This window comes from Opisthocomus hoazin, chromosome 5 (genome assembly GCF_030867145.1).
Source record: "Opisthocomus hoazin isolate bOpiHoa1 chromosome 5, bOpiHoa1.hap1, whole genome shotgun sequence".
NCBI lineage: Eukaryota > Metazoa > Chordata > Aves > Opisthocomiformes > Opisthocomidae > Opisthocomus > Opisthocomus hoazin.
This window is the reverse complement of record NC_134418.1, coordinates 29,930,368-29,946,455: the sequence shown is the minus strand read 5'-3', so window position 1 is coordinate 29,946,455 and position 16,088 is coordinate 29,930,368. Positions and strand designations below refer to the sequence as shown.

Sequence of the window (16,088 nt, the reverse complement as noted above, 5' to 3'; positions counted from 1 at the left end):
TCATAATAACGGTATTGTATATAAAATGTGATTAGTATTGAGATTATTCTGTTCTTTTTCCAGTAGCTAAAGACTCCAGGAATCTATCTGTGAAATAAAAGTGACACAGGACAAATTCACCGTAAACTGTTAAGCATAGACCAGGGAAGAATGTATGTAGTAATAAAGTTATATATTAGTGTTAATATATTGTGTTAGATAGAAGTAATGTATTAGTGTGCAATTGCTGTTGGCAAGAGGTTTCAGCGTAGCGAGGTGTAAGGACTCCAAGGTTGTTTTCCCAGCTCCTGTTTAGACTCACTGTGTGACTGTGAGTAAATCAGTCTTTGCTTTGGTCTTTTTGTCTTTAAATATTGGTATGACCCTATGTCTTCCGAAGGCTGTGAGGATTAGTTAGTCAATATTGATGTTCTGTTTTGTAGGTCTCAGCTGCTCTGTTAAATAATTGAGAATGACAGCAGCCCTGGTTCTAGGTTTTTTCACTGGACTGTCTTGGTGTCCTCATGAAACAAGTCACTGGCCCAGATTCATGGTCAATAGAAATTATTTGTTTGTTTTAAAAGATATTGAAAGCCATCAGTGCAATGTCAATTGTGTTGGAAGTTAGTCCACTGAGAAACATGGCCACTGAAAACTGTCACCATTTGTGAGGAAAGGAACCTTCTTACAAAGTAAAACTTGAAATAAAAATTGATGGCAAAAGCTGTGCTGCGGTCCGTGTAGCTAGTGGCGAGGGCGAAGCTATGTGCAGAATCTGCCACACGAGGTCATGGTGCACTCAGTTCTCGCTCGCTGAGCAGGCTGTGAGAAGAGCAGCAGTGTTTTAGTAGTGAATGGCTTTGGAAAAGGTGAAAAAGGAAGAGGTCACTTCCTCGCTTTGCCAGAGCAAAAACATTAAACTGATTAATACTCTATTGAATGCGATAAATCTTGACCTCTGGAGGGAGAGGAATAAAGCAAGCCACAGTTGGATTAAGACTAGAAAAGGCTGAGCTAGTGGGAGGGTTTTTGACACCAGAAGGTCTTCTGTGCAGCCGCTAGCTGTTTCTGTTGTGTGAGGGAATATTAGTGCATGGAGAACACTAATCCTGGTGTGTCTGAGTGATAACAATCTTGCAACGCTGAGCCATCAGGCCCGAATGCAGACAGTGAGCAGTACTAATGCTGGCAGCGTGCTGGGAGAATAAAGCAATTATGAATTCTACCAACTGAAGTCACACACAGTACTTTATATGCCAAATATAAGCCTAAACTGGGTATGGCTCCTCTGAAATGATGATTGAAATCCAGTAGTGACAAGGAGCGTGGATTCCATATTGAGAGTAAGTGGTGATTTATTTTACCTTAGGTTGGTATTCAGCGTGGGTGTAAAATGAATGTAATGTGCAGAGCCTAAACGTCTAGGCTGTGGTGTGTAGGTGACTATTTTGATGTTCTTAGGTCTAGGTTTCAGTCCATGGTTATAAATAAGACAACAGCGTAAATAAGAATATAATGCCTGCTAAATTAGATTGTAGGATATTGCCCGTTTCTTGGATTTCTGCTGACTGCTCTTCTTGATGGCTGAGGCAGGATGTACATTACACGTATGTATCTCTGGAATGTCAAGGTAGTTCAGCTTGCACCCTGTATTTTTGCTGGCCGACAGCACTGACTGACTTAGACATTGCCGCTGCAGTTCATTCAGTATATGTTCCCGTGCTTTCTCCAGACTTATCTGTCCTGCATTTTGTGCTTTTCTCTTCAATTTCCTTCCAAGTTGTTGTGACTTTTCTTTTAACAACTGCTAAAAACATCATCTCGTACAAGTTGTAACAGGCAAAATTTCACTAGTATGCAGCCTACTTGAGGATGTGGCTTCTGCCTCAGTTCCAGTTCGATATCTTAGGTTTTCTAGTCCTTCTTTCTGAGCAATTCTCCTGTCTTAGCCTGATTGCTGGGGCTCTTCTAATTCCTCCTGGCTTCAGCACTGTCTATGGATGTATGCTGACAGCATGCCCTTATTTTCATAATTTGCCTCTGCGGGTTTCTTAAAATGATAGCTATTGCTCTCTGTGAAGTTTGCACTGCACATTTGGTTTTGTCCTCTCTGTGGGGCTAGCTCATGGCCTTTACCCTGACCCTCTCAGCGGCATACAGCGGCCTCAGGTCATTGACTGTTTTGCTGCAGCAGACTGCTGGTGTGGATCGGCTGCCTGTGTCCTGTCTGCGCCGTGCCTCTGGAGGAGAAGCCCTGCTGTCACAGAAAGCAGGACTTGGCGTTTTAGGTATCTGTTCCTGGTCTGCTCCGCAGCTTGTTTCATGAGGGTTTATTGCAATGGTCCAGCATAGTTGGGTAGGTATTTCATGTGTGCTTGTCCTTGTCAACAGTTTCTTTGCTGTCCCTGCTTTATTATTGTCTAGGGGATAGGCATTGTGTCAACTGCCTAAAAAGCTTGTTCAAATGGGATTTCTGTTACAGCATACTGTGGCCACAGTCTGACGATAGCTTGTCAGGATGCCGAAGCTTTTATGGCCTTCTTTAACGGCAGTTCTTGCTGGAGCATGCTTTAAACATTCTGGTTTCTGAATGGTAGACTTGCTCTGTATTGTAACAAAGGAATAGAGCTCTGCTTTGTGGAACTGAGCAGTTTCAGGTCTTGGAGAGTTAACAGATTCCTAGAGGCTGGGAGCCCTCCTTTTCTTGGACAGTCTCTATTTTCAACATGCCTCATGCTATTGTGTGTACACTTACAACTGAGTTTTTGTAGCTAATGACTGCCCCTACTATTCTTAGACATTCAGCTGTGAAGTACATATTGATCTCACAGTTTTGGCTCTTACCTGCTGAGATTTACTCTCTGTCCTCTTTGAACGCAATTGCAGCTTATGCACAAGACTAGCCTTTTCCCCAGAGGGCAGCGTGACGCTTGAGGTTTAGTGGATGATCGTTCTGCTGCCGGTGCCTTCCCATCCTGTTCAGCATATTGGTATGGGCAGGACTGATCTTTGGTGATGCTAAGATGCTATGGCATGGTACGCTTTAGAAATTATTTCTAATTGTATCTGCCATGTCTTATGGCTATATTGCGCACTTAAACTTGTGTGGTACAGTGAGCATCTTGATCATGTTTCTAGTTATTTAGCTCCTGTAAGCAATGGCTTTTCATGATATCTGTTAAAGACTTATAGTTAGTCTATGCATGCAGTGGCGCTGATAGAATTTGTCCAAGCCAGAGATGAGTCACTAACTCTGAAAACGTCCTTTTCTCCCATGGTTGTTCACCCATGGTACACCCAAAGTGATAATGCATCTTAGTTTTATGTGTTATTAACAGTCTGCACTTGCCCATTGCTCTCAGATGAGGACATCTCCAGCATCTGGTTGCACTTTTGGCTTTAAATACTGCTGTTAGCATTGCTTTTGGGATTGCCTTTAGAATCCAGCTGGAATCATATTGGTAGTAGGTCAGAAAGCATTGCTGAAAATGTAGCAGATCTCTGCTTGCTGTGGAGCCTGCACTGAAGGTGTCTGGATCTGTTGGAAGTCCCTTTGCAGAACCCTCCTTTTAGTCACTTTTTGTCAGGAATTTTCTCTGTCCTGCATTTGTTGTGCTGTCTTTGAGGGTTTTTTGTTTGCCTGTTCTGCTCTGCTTGTCTCTAGCACTAGAATATAACCTGATTCTCCTTCTGCATTTGCCACTCTGCTACCCATGGGCCGAATCTTTTGTGTTTCATGTGCTTACAACAGCATATACACTGGATGATGATACTTGCCCTGCTGTCTGTCATTTTACCTCCTGAGCTCCTGCAGTCTGAGCCTGAATACTTAGACTAAACTACTGGCCGTTAGCATGCTGATCCTTGTCTTGGATAGCTGTAGTTGCTTTAGATCTTGGAAGATACTTCTGTAGGGGATTAGATCTGTCCGACAAGATCCTGCTGGCTGGAATACGATGTCCACTGAATGATCTTGTCTTTCTCTAGGAAATACTTAAGGTCTTGAAATTAGATGTAAATACTAGAATTCTCAGACTTTTAATGTAAGTACTGATTTCCACTTCTGCTTCAGGGTGTTATGTTTTGTTTTTTTTTAATTTGTTGCTAAGTTTTACTAAAAGTCTTCATAGTTTCTCTTTAAGGGATCACTGTGTTCATTGAACAAGGCAACTAATTTGATTTTTTTTCAAGTATTACTCCATGCAAAGTGTCTGGTTTTTTTTCTTCTTCTTTTATTTGAGATAGAAGAGGGCTTTATTTCTTTGATTTTCATCTCATGTGGCTGACTTGGTGTATGGATTACTAGGCAAGAAAGCATAGCAGCTAACTACCAAGGCTTTTCCTAACATCCTGCCTTTCTGCTGTGTTTCTCAAAGTCAGTTGTTATGAATCCTGTCAACCTGATGAGCTGCCTGTGTATTTTGTATATTGTACACTGAATAACATTTTAGGACTCTGAATAAAATGTGATCGGCTTTTCTTATTTAATACAAGTCCTCAGCCTGCAGCGTAGGTTCCTAGGTGTGTGCATGCAAATGAAAATACCGTGCTTTGGATTCTGTGCGTCTGCTTCTTTATGAAGACCGTCAGTCTGGGAGCTGGTGTGACCGCAGTGTGACTCTCACCTTCGTTTTTCAGTGCTGCCTCCCAGCTACGTTAACAGTTGGAAAATCACAGTACTAGTACTCTATGTAGTTTGGTTTTTGTATTTTTTCGTTGTGGACTATTTGTAAAATTAGCTTTGATCTTCAAATACTAACTCTTTTGTTATTATTTCAAGTACTTGGTTCTAGTTGTGACTGTTGCTGACAGTATGTGGTCTTGGACAGGTTGCTTTTCTGAGCATGATTCATTAGTAGCAACTGTACTGCTGATAGCAAGAAGTGTCTTATGATTTGTTCTGTATTTTTTACCTTTTAACTGCTATATGAATGGTTGGGGATGGAAGGAGCGAGAGGGAAGTTCTTAGCTGCTGTCTTTTAAAGAGAGGGAGTCAAGACAGGCGTTAAGGGAAAGAAATGTTGTTATAAGACTGGACATAATTAATGCATAGATATGCCTGAAATGAAAAGTAAGATGTAAACAGATAATGAATGAATAGAGTGTACCTTTTTACCTAGCCAGGTAGGCCAGGAGACAAGATGTGGTCTCTGTAAACTTCATGCTCCAAAAAAGACATATCTGGGAAATATAAAAAGTGGAAATACTTGCACGGGAGTTGTCAAATGATATGGAAAAGGGCGGCTGCACTTAAAAGTTCTACTAATATGATTTCTGCAAACTTTTGTCTGTGGCAATGGAGACAGACTACAAATTTTAGACCCCTGGAAAATGAGAAACTGCCTCAAAAGGCAGTGTAGTCACCCCTGGTGGCAAGGGGTTCAGGTAACAATGATCAGGTGCTGTCAGTTGTTACTGAAGGAAACTAGTGACCAGGACATGTTTGGTGATATGTGGTTGAGGATAACACCTGCCCCTTCACAAAAAAGGGGAAGATGAAGAATGTATATGTTCAAGAATAACTTGTAGTTGAAGAGTGTTGCTGCAGCAGAAGCAGGCTGGGTAACCATTTAACAGGCTGGTAACCATTTAACAGGAAGAATGGAGTGACAGAAACCTGAGTGCAAGGGAGGGGCAAATAAAGCCTTTAGTCTGTGGTATTGGCTACCACTAAGGATAAATCGGAAAATGAGTCTGGCTCAGGTTGAAGTTAAATAAGCTAACATAAGAAACATGCTAGGTTTAGAATATTTTGCAATTAGTCTGATTTTGTCCTGATGCATTGTAAATGTAGACTATCACCATGGTATTCAGCAAATCCCATGTATTCTCTGAGGTATGGCCTTAATTGTGCTAGGCCAGGTAAGGTATTTCATGTATTGATTTATATTTAAAAAATCTGTAGACCTAGAGAGACAAATTGTTTACTGATATCAGAGACTGACAAATGGTCCAGGGACAATCCTGCTAAAAGTGCTCCTGTTCAATCCCACAAACTGTAGAGGCAGACAGATTTTGGAAAGGCAGATACTCATATGGCAGAGCTGATTCTCTTCTTACTGATATGGCTTTAACAGTTTTATTCATCTGGCAGGATATGAGAGAGAATGAGGTGTCCTGGACTACATCTTTGGCTCATGTTCATTACTGAAGCTTCATTTCAACATAGTTTCACAGAAATCAAACTAAGAAACAGAGATCATAGAGCTGGAAAGGCTTTCTGTCCTTACAGGAAATAGCTATGCTGTCATCCAGGGTGAGACTGAGGTATTTGCAGGCTAGCTTTGAAGTAGGCTAGTGCGAAATGGAATCCGTGAAGATCTCTGTAGCATGCAAAATATGTCTAGAGTCTTGGGACACACTGGTTGAGGCTAGCAGGACTATGCCGTCAGCAGTTTAACAAACACTGTTTCTGCTTCAACTACAGCCTGTACCATGTGGACATTCTTTCCACCAAACAGCAACATTTCAGCAAGTTGTTTCTGCTTCGCACAAGTGATGAGAGAGGAGAATTGCATCCACTGGGTGGTATTTTTTTGTCCTTTAGTGGCCAAAATGAAAGTTCTTATCTTTTTTGAGAGGCCCATGACGGCTGGCAGGTTTGGAACTTGTGGACTAGCAATTCTTAGCGCTTGTTTAGACCACTTTTGCAGGTGTGAGATGCTTTTATGGAATCAATGTAATCTTCCTGAGAGAAGCCTTGCTTTCTCTGTTACCTTTTGCAAATTCTTTGGCCCTTGGCCTCGGGAATCTGCAGCCTACAGCTTGGAGTTAGTGTTGTAGACAATTATGAGTAGTTTGGCATTTTCTGGTGGAGCAGCTGGTTGTGTTGGAAGTGCTGGAATTAGTAGATATTCTTACTGCACATGTGAAAAATTGTATGGCCCTTAAACCAGAAATTTAGGAAAGTCTTATTTTAATGCCCCGAAGGTGTTCTAAGGAACAGTGAAATGGTACAGTCCAAGCAAGTCAAGTGTGTCATCTGCGTGCTACCTGTCTAGGTAACCAGTGAAATGTGAATTGTGCTAGTTAGGAGAGGTTTCATGTGTTTGTAAAGGGAGTATGATATTTTATTACAGTAATGAAGCTAAGCTCAGAAAATGGTTTTGAAACCTACATCAGGTGGTTTTTGAAACCTAAATTACGGAGTTACTGAGACTGCCATCTGCTAATGTGACAGTACTTGACAAACAGAAGTAGTATTTACCCCCCCTTTTTAGAGAGGACTAAGTTGAGACAGAGTGAGGTGGCTTGTCCATTTTCTGTGTGACTTTGGACGTCAGAGATGGGAACAAAATCTGTTCTGGACTTGAACCATTGCTTTGGACTATACTGTGTTCCTTACTGAAACGTCTGAGCGAGGGATGTGAATGGGCAATGACCTGAACAAAGCAGCACATGTCATGGAACATGCTGAGGGAGTGAGTTGAGCAGAGACTAGACCAAGTAGGTTTACAGATGCTAGAAGGAAATTGATTGATGGGGTTTTATTTCCAGGTTTGGAAATACAATGCTGAAAGGTCCGTTCAGCGATGAGGTTTGTTGTTGTTGTGGAAGAAGAGAAAGATAAAAATTGACCTGCTTTTTGTAGAAGACAACGGTACAAATAAGTGGAAAGTGCCACTTAAAGACATGTTTGAAGAGCTATTACAATATATCAAGTTTACATCCTGTACCTCATAGAAGGAAACAGGGACAGGGTGCAGTTTAAGGTACAGCTACAATGGTCTACGCAGCTAACCTCTGTTGCACTGAGCAATTGCCAAAGCTTCGGCATTCAGAGAGCAGGTGGGTGCCGAGTCCCTGCCTTGCCAGTGACACAGCGAAACCTCTGTTCTGGCTCCTGTATGCTTGCAATTGAGGGAGCAGCAAAGGGAGAAAGAAAATGCAGGGGTAAGTCCCTTGAAGAATTTTAATACCCTCGCTTTTCTCTCTCTCTCTCTGCCCGTGTAGAAGGTTCCTGGGCCACTTCTCAAAGGAAGTGCTTGGTGTTTTGCTCCTTGTAGGTGATGGCTGATGGGGCTGAGGAGACTCGCTATAAGCCTACAGTGACGGTGATGTTGGTCATGCTCTGCCATATCAGTTCCGTATCTAGATACTGGAGATGATAGGCCAATGCTGCCGCTATCGTCACCCTGCAAACCATTTTGCTGGTATAAAGCAAGGTATAGCTATATTGGCAGTTAGCTCACAGCATAGACCTGGCCTCAGTGTAAAGGTCTGTGCAAAGCTATTTGTTTGAGCTAGGTCTTAGTTGGGCACATGTTGTAAGAGAACATGTTGTTTTTTTTTTTTTTCCTGGCATGTAGTATATTGTCAAAGAGGAACTCATCAAGTTAGTGTGTAGGGTTTTTTGTTTGTTTGTTTTTTGTAATAGCATCTCCCAATTAGGAGAACATGTTCAGAAAGGACTTGGAAGAGAGTAATTTTCGGTCCCAAACTTCACACTTTTGAGCCTCTTTTGTCTCAGTTTTATGTCTTTAATTTGGTGGAGTGAGAGGGAAAGTGATCTCTAATCCAACTAAACACATCTGAATCCAAACTTCGGTTTGTTTGCTTGAGATTGAGATATGCAGATGAGCACTCTGTAAATGTTTAATGAAAAGGAGTTAGAGTGGTTGTTTGCTGTGACATTTGTACTATTAGAAGTACTTGCGCTTTGGATAAGAGTTGTGTGTTTTTTCTCTTCTTTTCTGTCTTGGTATTTTAGTTCTGCTGGGTTTGAGAATAAGTGTATTCAGTTTTTAAAAGTCACAGATCGGAGATGGAGAAATGAGATGTTTAACATACAGCATAGCTTCATGAAGAGAGCATGTGACTAAACTTCTGTTCTGTGGGAAACTTGATTTCTCCCACTGCCAAGCAGATTCTGCTTCAACAGAAGTGACATCACAAGGGGCAGAATTGGGATGGCTTTTACTGCTTTTGAAAAAAATTGCTTTAGGAATGTCAAAACAGTATTGTTGAGATACTAAGATGAAAAATATACCACAAATATAAATAACGTGGAGAAAAGTTGCCTTTAGTTCTGAAAAACGCACTGCTGTAGTATTTAGAGATCCATTTCACCCTAGAGCTCTTTGCTTTTCTTCTGTTCGTAAGGAATTCCGTACATTTAGATGTTACCTAAGGAAAGGGCATTATGACTTCCTTGTAATGAATAGATTTGATTATAATTCACCTAGAGTGGGGAGTCTTTCTAGAGGCTACTGAAAATCTCCACCCCAGCCCCATTTCTGATTTCTTCCCTTGTCCTAACTAGTTACAAATTGCTTACCACAGTAGTGTGCTTGTTGACCCTGGTGTAATGTTGTACAACCCCCATCTCCAGTGATTTGCAGCAATATTCTAATTAAATTGTTTATTGGTCTGCATCTATTTGTCTAATGAATGTGTGAATGCTGTGTGAGTTAGACAAATGTCTTTTGAGTGTCTGAAACACCAAGTTCAGAGGAAGTAGAGAGTCATTAAAAGGCTATTTAAGAACTTAAAAGTAGCTGTGCTGAGCTGTGGATTTCGTTTGATAGAACAGGCTCCATTGAAATGGTCACTAGTAGTATTTCAGCCTGATCATAGATTGGCTCGAGTGAACTAGTTTCTCATCCGCTTGTGGCATAGAATTTACTGTTTGTGTGGAATTGTATCTGTTAAGAAGTTCAGATTTTCCTTGGCATCCTGCAGCCTTTGTAATGTTTTTCTGCAACTCCATCCTCCTGAATCCTTTAGCATTTTCTTTGTTTTCTGTGACTTGTTGGCTTGGCTTGGCATCTTAATGGAATTTGGCCTTCTGGGATCAAAGGGGATATATTTGGTGCTCTCAAGTGGGGGGCTCTGCCAAGAGACTTACTGAGCCCTTCCTCACAAAAGATCTTTTTTCTTTTTACTTGCCATAGATAAAATGGTGTAATCATGACTCGGGTAACTCCACACCAACTCTACTAGATGTTTGGGTACCAGCTAGAAAGTAGTGAAAAGGGCTTTCTTCTTCCTCGAGAGTCTCATCAAGTTTACCCTGTCATTTGAGGTTTGTTGGGCAGCTCCTGTTTTTATAGGACTTATTGTTGGGTTTATTTTCCATAATGATTTAGGAAAGCTGATTATTTTTTTTCCTCCCAGTCCAGGAACAATTGCTCATCCTTTCCCATCACTGAGGCAGCTGATTGGAAATAGGCAAAGATTTCACAACTTTTTGAAGCCAACTGTATTCTTTCCCTGCTGAGAGCCCTCTAGCACTCTCCTTATCTGTCTTAAGAGAAAAATGCAGCCTGTGTTAATGTACTTAATTTCATTTCTGTCTCTGATTCCACCTAACCTAGCACAGTATAGGATCATTCCTTACTCTTACTCGAGGACTATGTGTGATTTGGCTTAATCCTGTGCCCCTAGTCATCAGAACATGTCATCTAACTTGCTTGACACCTCTCTGTGTAAGCTGTCAGTCTGTTTTCTCAGTGATTCTTAGATTTGCAGAGGAGCGCAGCTTCTGTGTGAGCACATAAGGTGATGTTGCCTGGGCTTTCAGAAATGCTTCCTGCCCAGCAGTGCCTGTTAAGCCCCTGACAGATTTTGCCACATTCTGCATGGGCTTTAGAAGGAGCTTCTAGGTGTTGTGGTGTTCATGAAAAAATGTGCCTGCAGCATCTAGCCAGAGCTTGTAGTCAGTCAGTGATTCCAAATGTGGATTATTGCTCTGTAACCACACACAGCATAGTTACTGTTCAGTAATCGTAACAGCTAATTATGGTTTCAGTATTTGCTGTCTTCTGGTTGCCTTTCCTGTAATCTCTTAGTACATGGGATCTGGGTTTTGGTTTTCTTATGTAGAAAGATTCTCTGAAAATTTTCTGTATAAAAGTCTGGCCAACTCATGCCCGTCCCAGATGACTGAGAAGCAGTGGGTGTCACGGTACATGTCTACTCTCTGTGCTGCTTCTCTCCTGCTGAGGCAGCAAGCTACTATGACTTTTGTACAATGCCATCGACATGTGCGCAGTTACCCTGGAAGTCAGGTCTACCTCTCCACTCTACCAGCACTCTGTTGAGAAAAAAGCTGTCAAGTAGAGAGAGTTTCATCTTACAGATTTGGAACAGAGGTAATTAGGGTACCCGGCATAGTAGCAAAAGCATGGCTGTATACCTAGGCCATAGCAACAGGAGATGACTGAAGTAAAGAGTCATTCCAAGGTTGTTTAGAGCTTTGGTGTTTACCAAACTGAGTTTGAGGTATCCTAGGGTGAAAAGGAACAATGGAAAGCAAGCGAAGCTATTTACCCCAGGCTCCCTGAGATGAAAGCCTCAAAAGTGCTCAGCGTATTGCATGAACATCAATTGCACCAACTGTGGAGGGTGTCAGTTGTGCCCTGAGCCCTTTGCAACGGTCCTGCATTCTGGTTTGGGCTACAACTATCTTCATTCGTTTGCTGTGTGAATAGATTATCAAGCTAAGGAGGCTGGATCTGCGTGTTCCTATTCAGTCAGTCCTAACCTAAGACATAAATCTTGTGGTTTTTTGAATGCCAGACTGTTTGCTGCCCGTCTCCATGGTAGTGCTGCCATACAATTTCTATTCTTATTCTCCAGTGAGCTACAGTGTTCTACCTTTTCAGTTCAAAGAGGGCACTCTGCAGTAATGGTTAAATGCTGACATCCCCCTTTTTTCCCCTGCTCTGTATGCTGTAAGGCTTCACGCACAGAACAAGAAACAGGAAGGCAAGATACCTGGAGCTTGGCAGGCAGCCTGCCCTGGGTGTTGTGACTAGCAGGCAGGAGTAGGGAAGCTTGGCTTTAGGAGAGGGAGCCTGAGTGAGGCAGTGAGGTTGGGAAGCCTGGCAGTAACTCCTAAGCCAGAAGATAGCTCTTGTTTTTGGTTGGAGGTCACTCCTTAAGCAAGCGTTTGAGAGACCCGGTAGACTGGGCCTTACAGCCAAATCTTGTTTGGTGAGGATGCTAGAGATGGGTGACAGGATGCTCTCGCGCTCTGTAGCCTTGGAGTGCTGGGCTGTGTGAGGAAGGGCTGTCAGTGTGCTCTATGTGGAAGGAGGCTAACTCCTGAAGATCATTCCCAAACTGATGTATTGAGCCTTCTGAGAATTGTCCTTGGTGCTCAGCTTCTGGATTTCCCAGATTTGGCCGCAGGTTAAGCAGTTTTGGGTATGTGCATGTGTGTTGTGGTGGGGTTTTGTTCTTCCAGTTGGCTGCTGTGGCCTTAGGCCTTGTCTTTTGCTTCTCCTTCCTACTTTCTCCAGTGAGTGTGCTTTAATGATGGCCAAAATAGCCTTGGTTTCCTGAGTCACTCTTGAAGTTATAGCAGCACAAACTACCTGATTTCATCCATCTCCTTGAGAGTCCTCCCTCCCTTTCTTGCTTGTTAAGAAAGGGTGTGGGTGCGTGGCATTTTCTATATAAGCAAGGATAGGTAGGAGCAGAAGCCCGATGCTTGTGATACGATAACAACCTAACTGCCTTCATCAAGTCCCGCAGTTGCTTGTCTTAGCCACAAAGAGGAAAAAAGATTGTTGTTGCTCTGTGATGATAAACTGGTCTGGTGTGCTGATTGGAACCCATCTTCAGCAGAGCCTCAGGCCGGCACAGCTAACTGAGAAAATTTTTAAGCTGAAGTGTGGCTCAGCCAGTCTGCTGACTGTTTCACCTGGCAATTAACAGTCCTTCTTTTGCTGCCTTTTGGCCCTGATCCCTTTCAGAGGCCTCTGGGCACAAGATAAATAATCTCTTTCATTTGTCATAGGCACCTGTACAGCTCCTGGTATGACTGGCAGTATCTGAGACTCTTGCAATCCTCCAGCGTATGCCGCTGTAAAGCAGAAATGTGACTTATTCCAGAAGTACAAAGAAAGAGCAGAAATGCGACAAAGGTAATGGAGGAAGTCCACAGCGATGGCTGTGGTCGTTTCTTTCTGACCAATCCATAACCAAAGTGTGCTTCAGATGTACACATGACTTAATATTTTGGTTGGGCACTTCCAGCTTGTGGTTATATGACGGGAAGAGAGGAAAAACAAACTGGTTCTCTAGTGTCAAAGCAAACAGACATTCCCCAGTGCATTTGGAGCACTTGGCACTTGGTTGTGGGCTGAGCAAGCATGCCCTGGGTTGGGAAAATATCTTGTGGGAAGAACCTCTGCAGTCCTGTGAACCTACAGGAAAGTGGGATTAGACTCTCAGGTTATTCCATGCCTGAGTAATGCCACAGAAGAAAAGGAGAACTGGTCCCTGCAGAGTGTAAAATATAATGTTAACAATGGGACACTTTGTCTATGCTACTGTTACAAAAGGTTTTAGCTCAGAGACCTGTCAGTATTTAATTACAGTTGACTTTTAAAACAGTCTTTCTTGTAGGTAAAAGAACATTTTATTATTAAATCTGTGCTTTCTTTCACAGACTCAGGAATTTCGAGTGTTTGAATTGGTTGCAGAGGCAATTAAGAACCTAAATCCCTTTTGAGATGAGATCATGCTCATTTTTTCTGTAACAAGGGTGTACAGTGTTTATTCCTGCTTTTTATACAAATGCCATTTATGTTGTGGGGTTTTTTGGTGTGTTTTCTTTTTTTTTAATCTTCTTTTGGCTCAAATAACTAAAGATAACCTCTCGTGTTTTATTGCTGTAGCCCTGTGACTGTTGCCTTATAATTATAAGGCATCTGGGATGAATTTAGTCTAACAGTGACCTTCCTTCAACATGTTACATCCCCCATGAAAAGATCAGAGAGATAACCCTTTGTCCTAGGTAAATTATAGATACCAGAGCAGCAATTACTGTTTTGCAAAAATACTATGCGGGCTCACAGAGAGAGTTCTGGATGACCTCAAATGAAATTTGCCTCTCGGAGAAAGGAGATGTCCTGCTGATAAAGTCCAGGTTGAGTCACCATCCATGGAGGTATTTAAAAGACATATAGACTTGGAGACATGGTTTAGTGGTGGACTTGGCAGTGTTAGGTTTATGACTGGACTCAATGATCTTAAAGGTTCTTTCCAGGCTAAATGATTCTAAAAAGTCCAAGAAACATGCTGGCTCTACTTAAGTGTACAGACCATGTAGTGAAGTAGAGAGGGTGATAGCTCCAAAAGTCATGCTGCTGTTTAGAATGTCCCCTCCTACCATAGTTTCAGGTAACAGCTAAGATGTACCGTAATGCTAGGTGTGATCCAAACAGCTGATGAATGACCGGAGCTCTTGGGTACAGACCTCTAGATTTTTTGGTCCCAGCTGCAAAGCAATTGAATGGATGCTCAAACAAGACTGATCTCAAAGGACAGTACTGTCCCACACTAAAAAATGAACAGTTTATACCACAGACATTAGGAATGTCCTCTGAAAATTAGTATGTTTCTGTCTGTCTTGAGATGAGAGTGGTTAAGATCTTCTGTGGTCTGAAGTGCTCTGGGACCAGCAGATTGAAAATTCCACATCTGAAGTACCCTTTAGCTCTTCACCAATGTGGAAGCTCCCTTGGTCATCAGCAAGTTTCAGACCCATGGCCTTCAATGATGGAGTGATTGACAACTCGGAACTGTTGGAAGCTGTCTGGTTTGTTGTTTTCTTAACTTAGTTTCTAGTTGTTACGAAAGTACCTTTTAACATGAACTTAGGTTCTTTGTCAGTCAGCGCTGGATTCTATAAAACTTGCAGCTGTGGAATCATACAATATGAGGAGATGCCTGATGTTGCATAATTTGGTGGTTTTTATATAAACAACTTAAAACATAGCTTCACTTAAATGATAGTTCTTTTCGCTAAAACTTTTTGTTTACATATAATTTAATCACCAGTCGTATTGATATGCAGCCCCACTACCGACTGCATGTGGCTCACAAGTATTTGACTATATTGCCTGATTATTCCTGGTATTTTTCTTGAAGAACATGAAACACCACTGTCACACACTCGTATGTGGTTTTCTCTTCAAAACTCTTGCTTGGAGATTGCTGAAGAAGCGTGTATGCTCTTAGATATAGAAACTTTTTGTTAGAATGACCTTTATTAAGTAATGGCTTGAAGGTCTCAGCCATGGGAGAATATGCAGCGGGTACCTGTGGAAGGCAATCTCAGTGCAGTCTGAAAACAAGAGACTCCTAAAATTTCAGAAATGACCATCGTTTGTGGTTATCTGTTGTCAGGGTTTATCCTCTTTGAAAATGAAGTCCCACTTTCTCGAGGAAATAACCTGCACAATTGAAACCGAGGGAGTTCAAGTACCTTGGTATATCTGAGAAATCTGCTCTAAGCCTCACAAGGTGGATACCTTCTGGAGAGGTACTCAGAATTAATTTGTGGCTCTTGAAAGCGGCGGCTACAGAAGGGACCGCTGGATGGTGCTATTGTCTTGTGGTTGGCCAGGATGAAAACAGGTTATGTGAGAGGCCTCGCCTCTCTAACGTTAAGGCATTCAGCTAGAAAACTAGTTTTTTTAAAGGTAAGGTCTGCGATTCAAGACTGGCAAGCATGGTGGTGGCATCTGGGATTCAAGACTGCCAAGCATGGTGGTGATATGTAGTAATATTATATCATTTTATGAGAAATTTGTGCCCCCTGGTCAAGAGGAGAAAGTTGAAGTAGCCTGGCTAGTCATGAGCGTTTGGGAGACCATATTCGTAAAGGCTATAGAATGGTGAGCTAACAAGAAAGCAACACCACCAATCTGGATACGAAAGGCAGTAGGTAAGGATTTGGTCTAAACTGATGTCTTTGAGCTTTCAAAAGATATGAGTTTTTATTTCAAATAAGTTGCTGACCTGAAAATCAAAAGAGTAATGAAGAGTTAAAAAGGAAGGAGAAGTCAGCATTTGTTTTAGGAAGACAGTTTATCCCAGAGAACACGAGTGAGCATGTGTATGTGTGCAACTTAGAAGGGAGTCTACACACAGGCTTTTCCAGAGGTAAGGAGTAGTAAGTCCAGAAGAAAAGCTACGTGAATGTAAAGCCTATGTAGTTCCTGAGGTCAAAACAGAAGCATTGCAGAGAATTGTGGTACCATGCTCTGTGAAGACTTGCATGGTCCAACTTCATTCCCATTGTTGGCCTGGAGGAGCAGAACTGAAAAGTTTTGAGCCTCAGATCAGCTGAGGCAAACACTGTTAGGATCAGG

The 16,088-nt window shown here is 42.1% G+C and overlaps 1 protein-coding gene across 1 annotated transcript in view; it reads left to right on the top strand.

The window, feature by feature from the left end:
- Nucleotides 1-2,226: 2,226 nt before the first annotated feature.
- SLC4A4 (solute carrier family 4 member 4) overlaps nucleotides 2,227-16,088 on the top strand; it is a 240,596-nt gene continuing 226,734 nt past the window's right edge. The window contains exons 1-2 of the mRNA XM_075420783.1: nucleotides 2,227-2,335; nucleotides 12,725-12,851. Coding sequence (XP_075276898.1) covers nucleotides 12,841-12,851 — 11 coding nt within the window. The 5' untranslated portion in view covers nucleotides 2,227-2,335; nucleotides 12,725-12,840. The remainder of the gene's footprint in view (nucleotides 2,336-12,724; nucleotides 12,852-16,088) is intronic.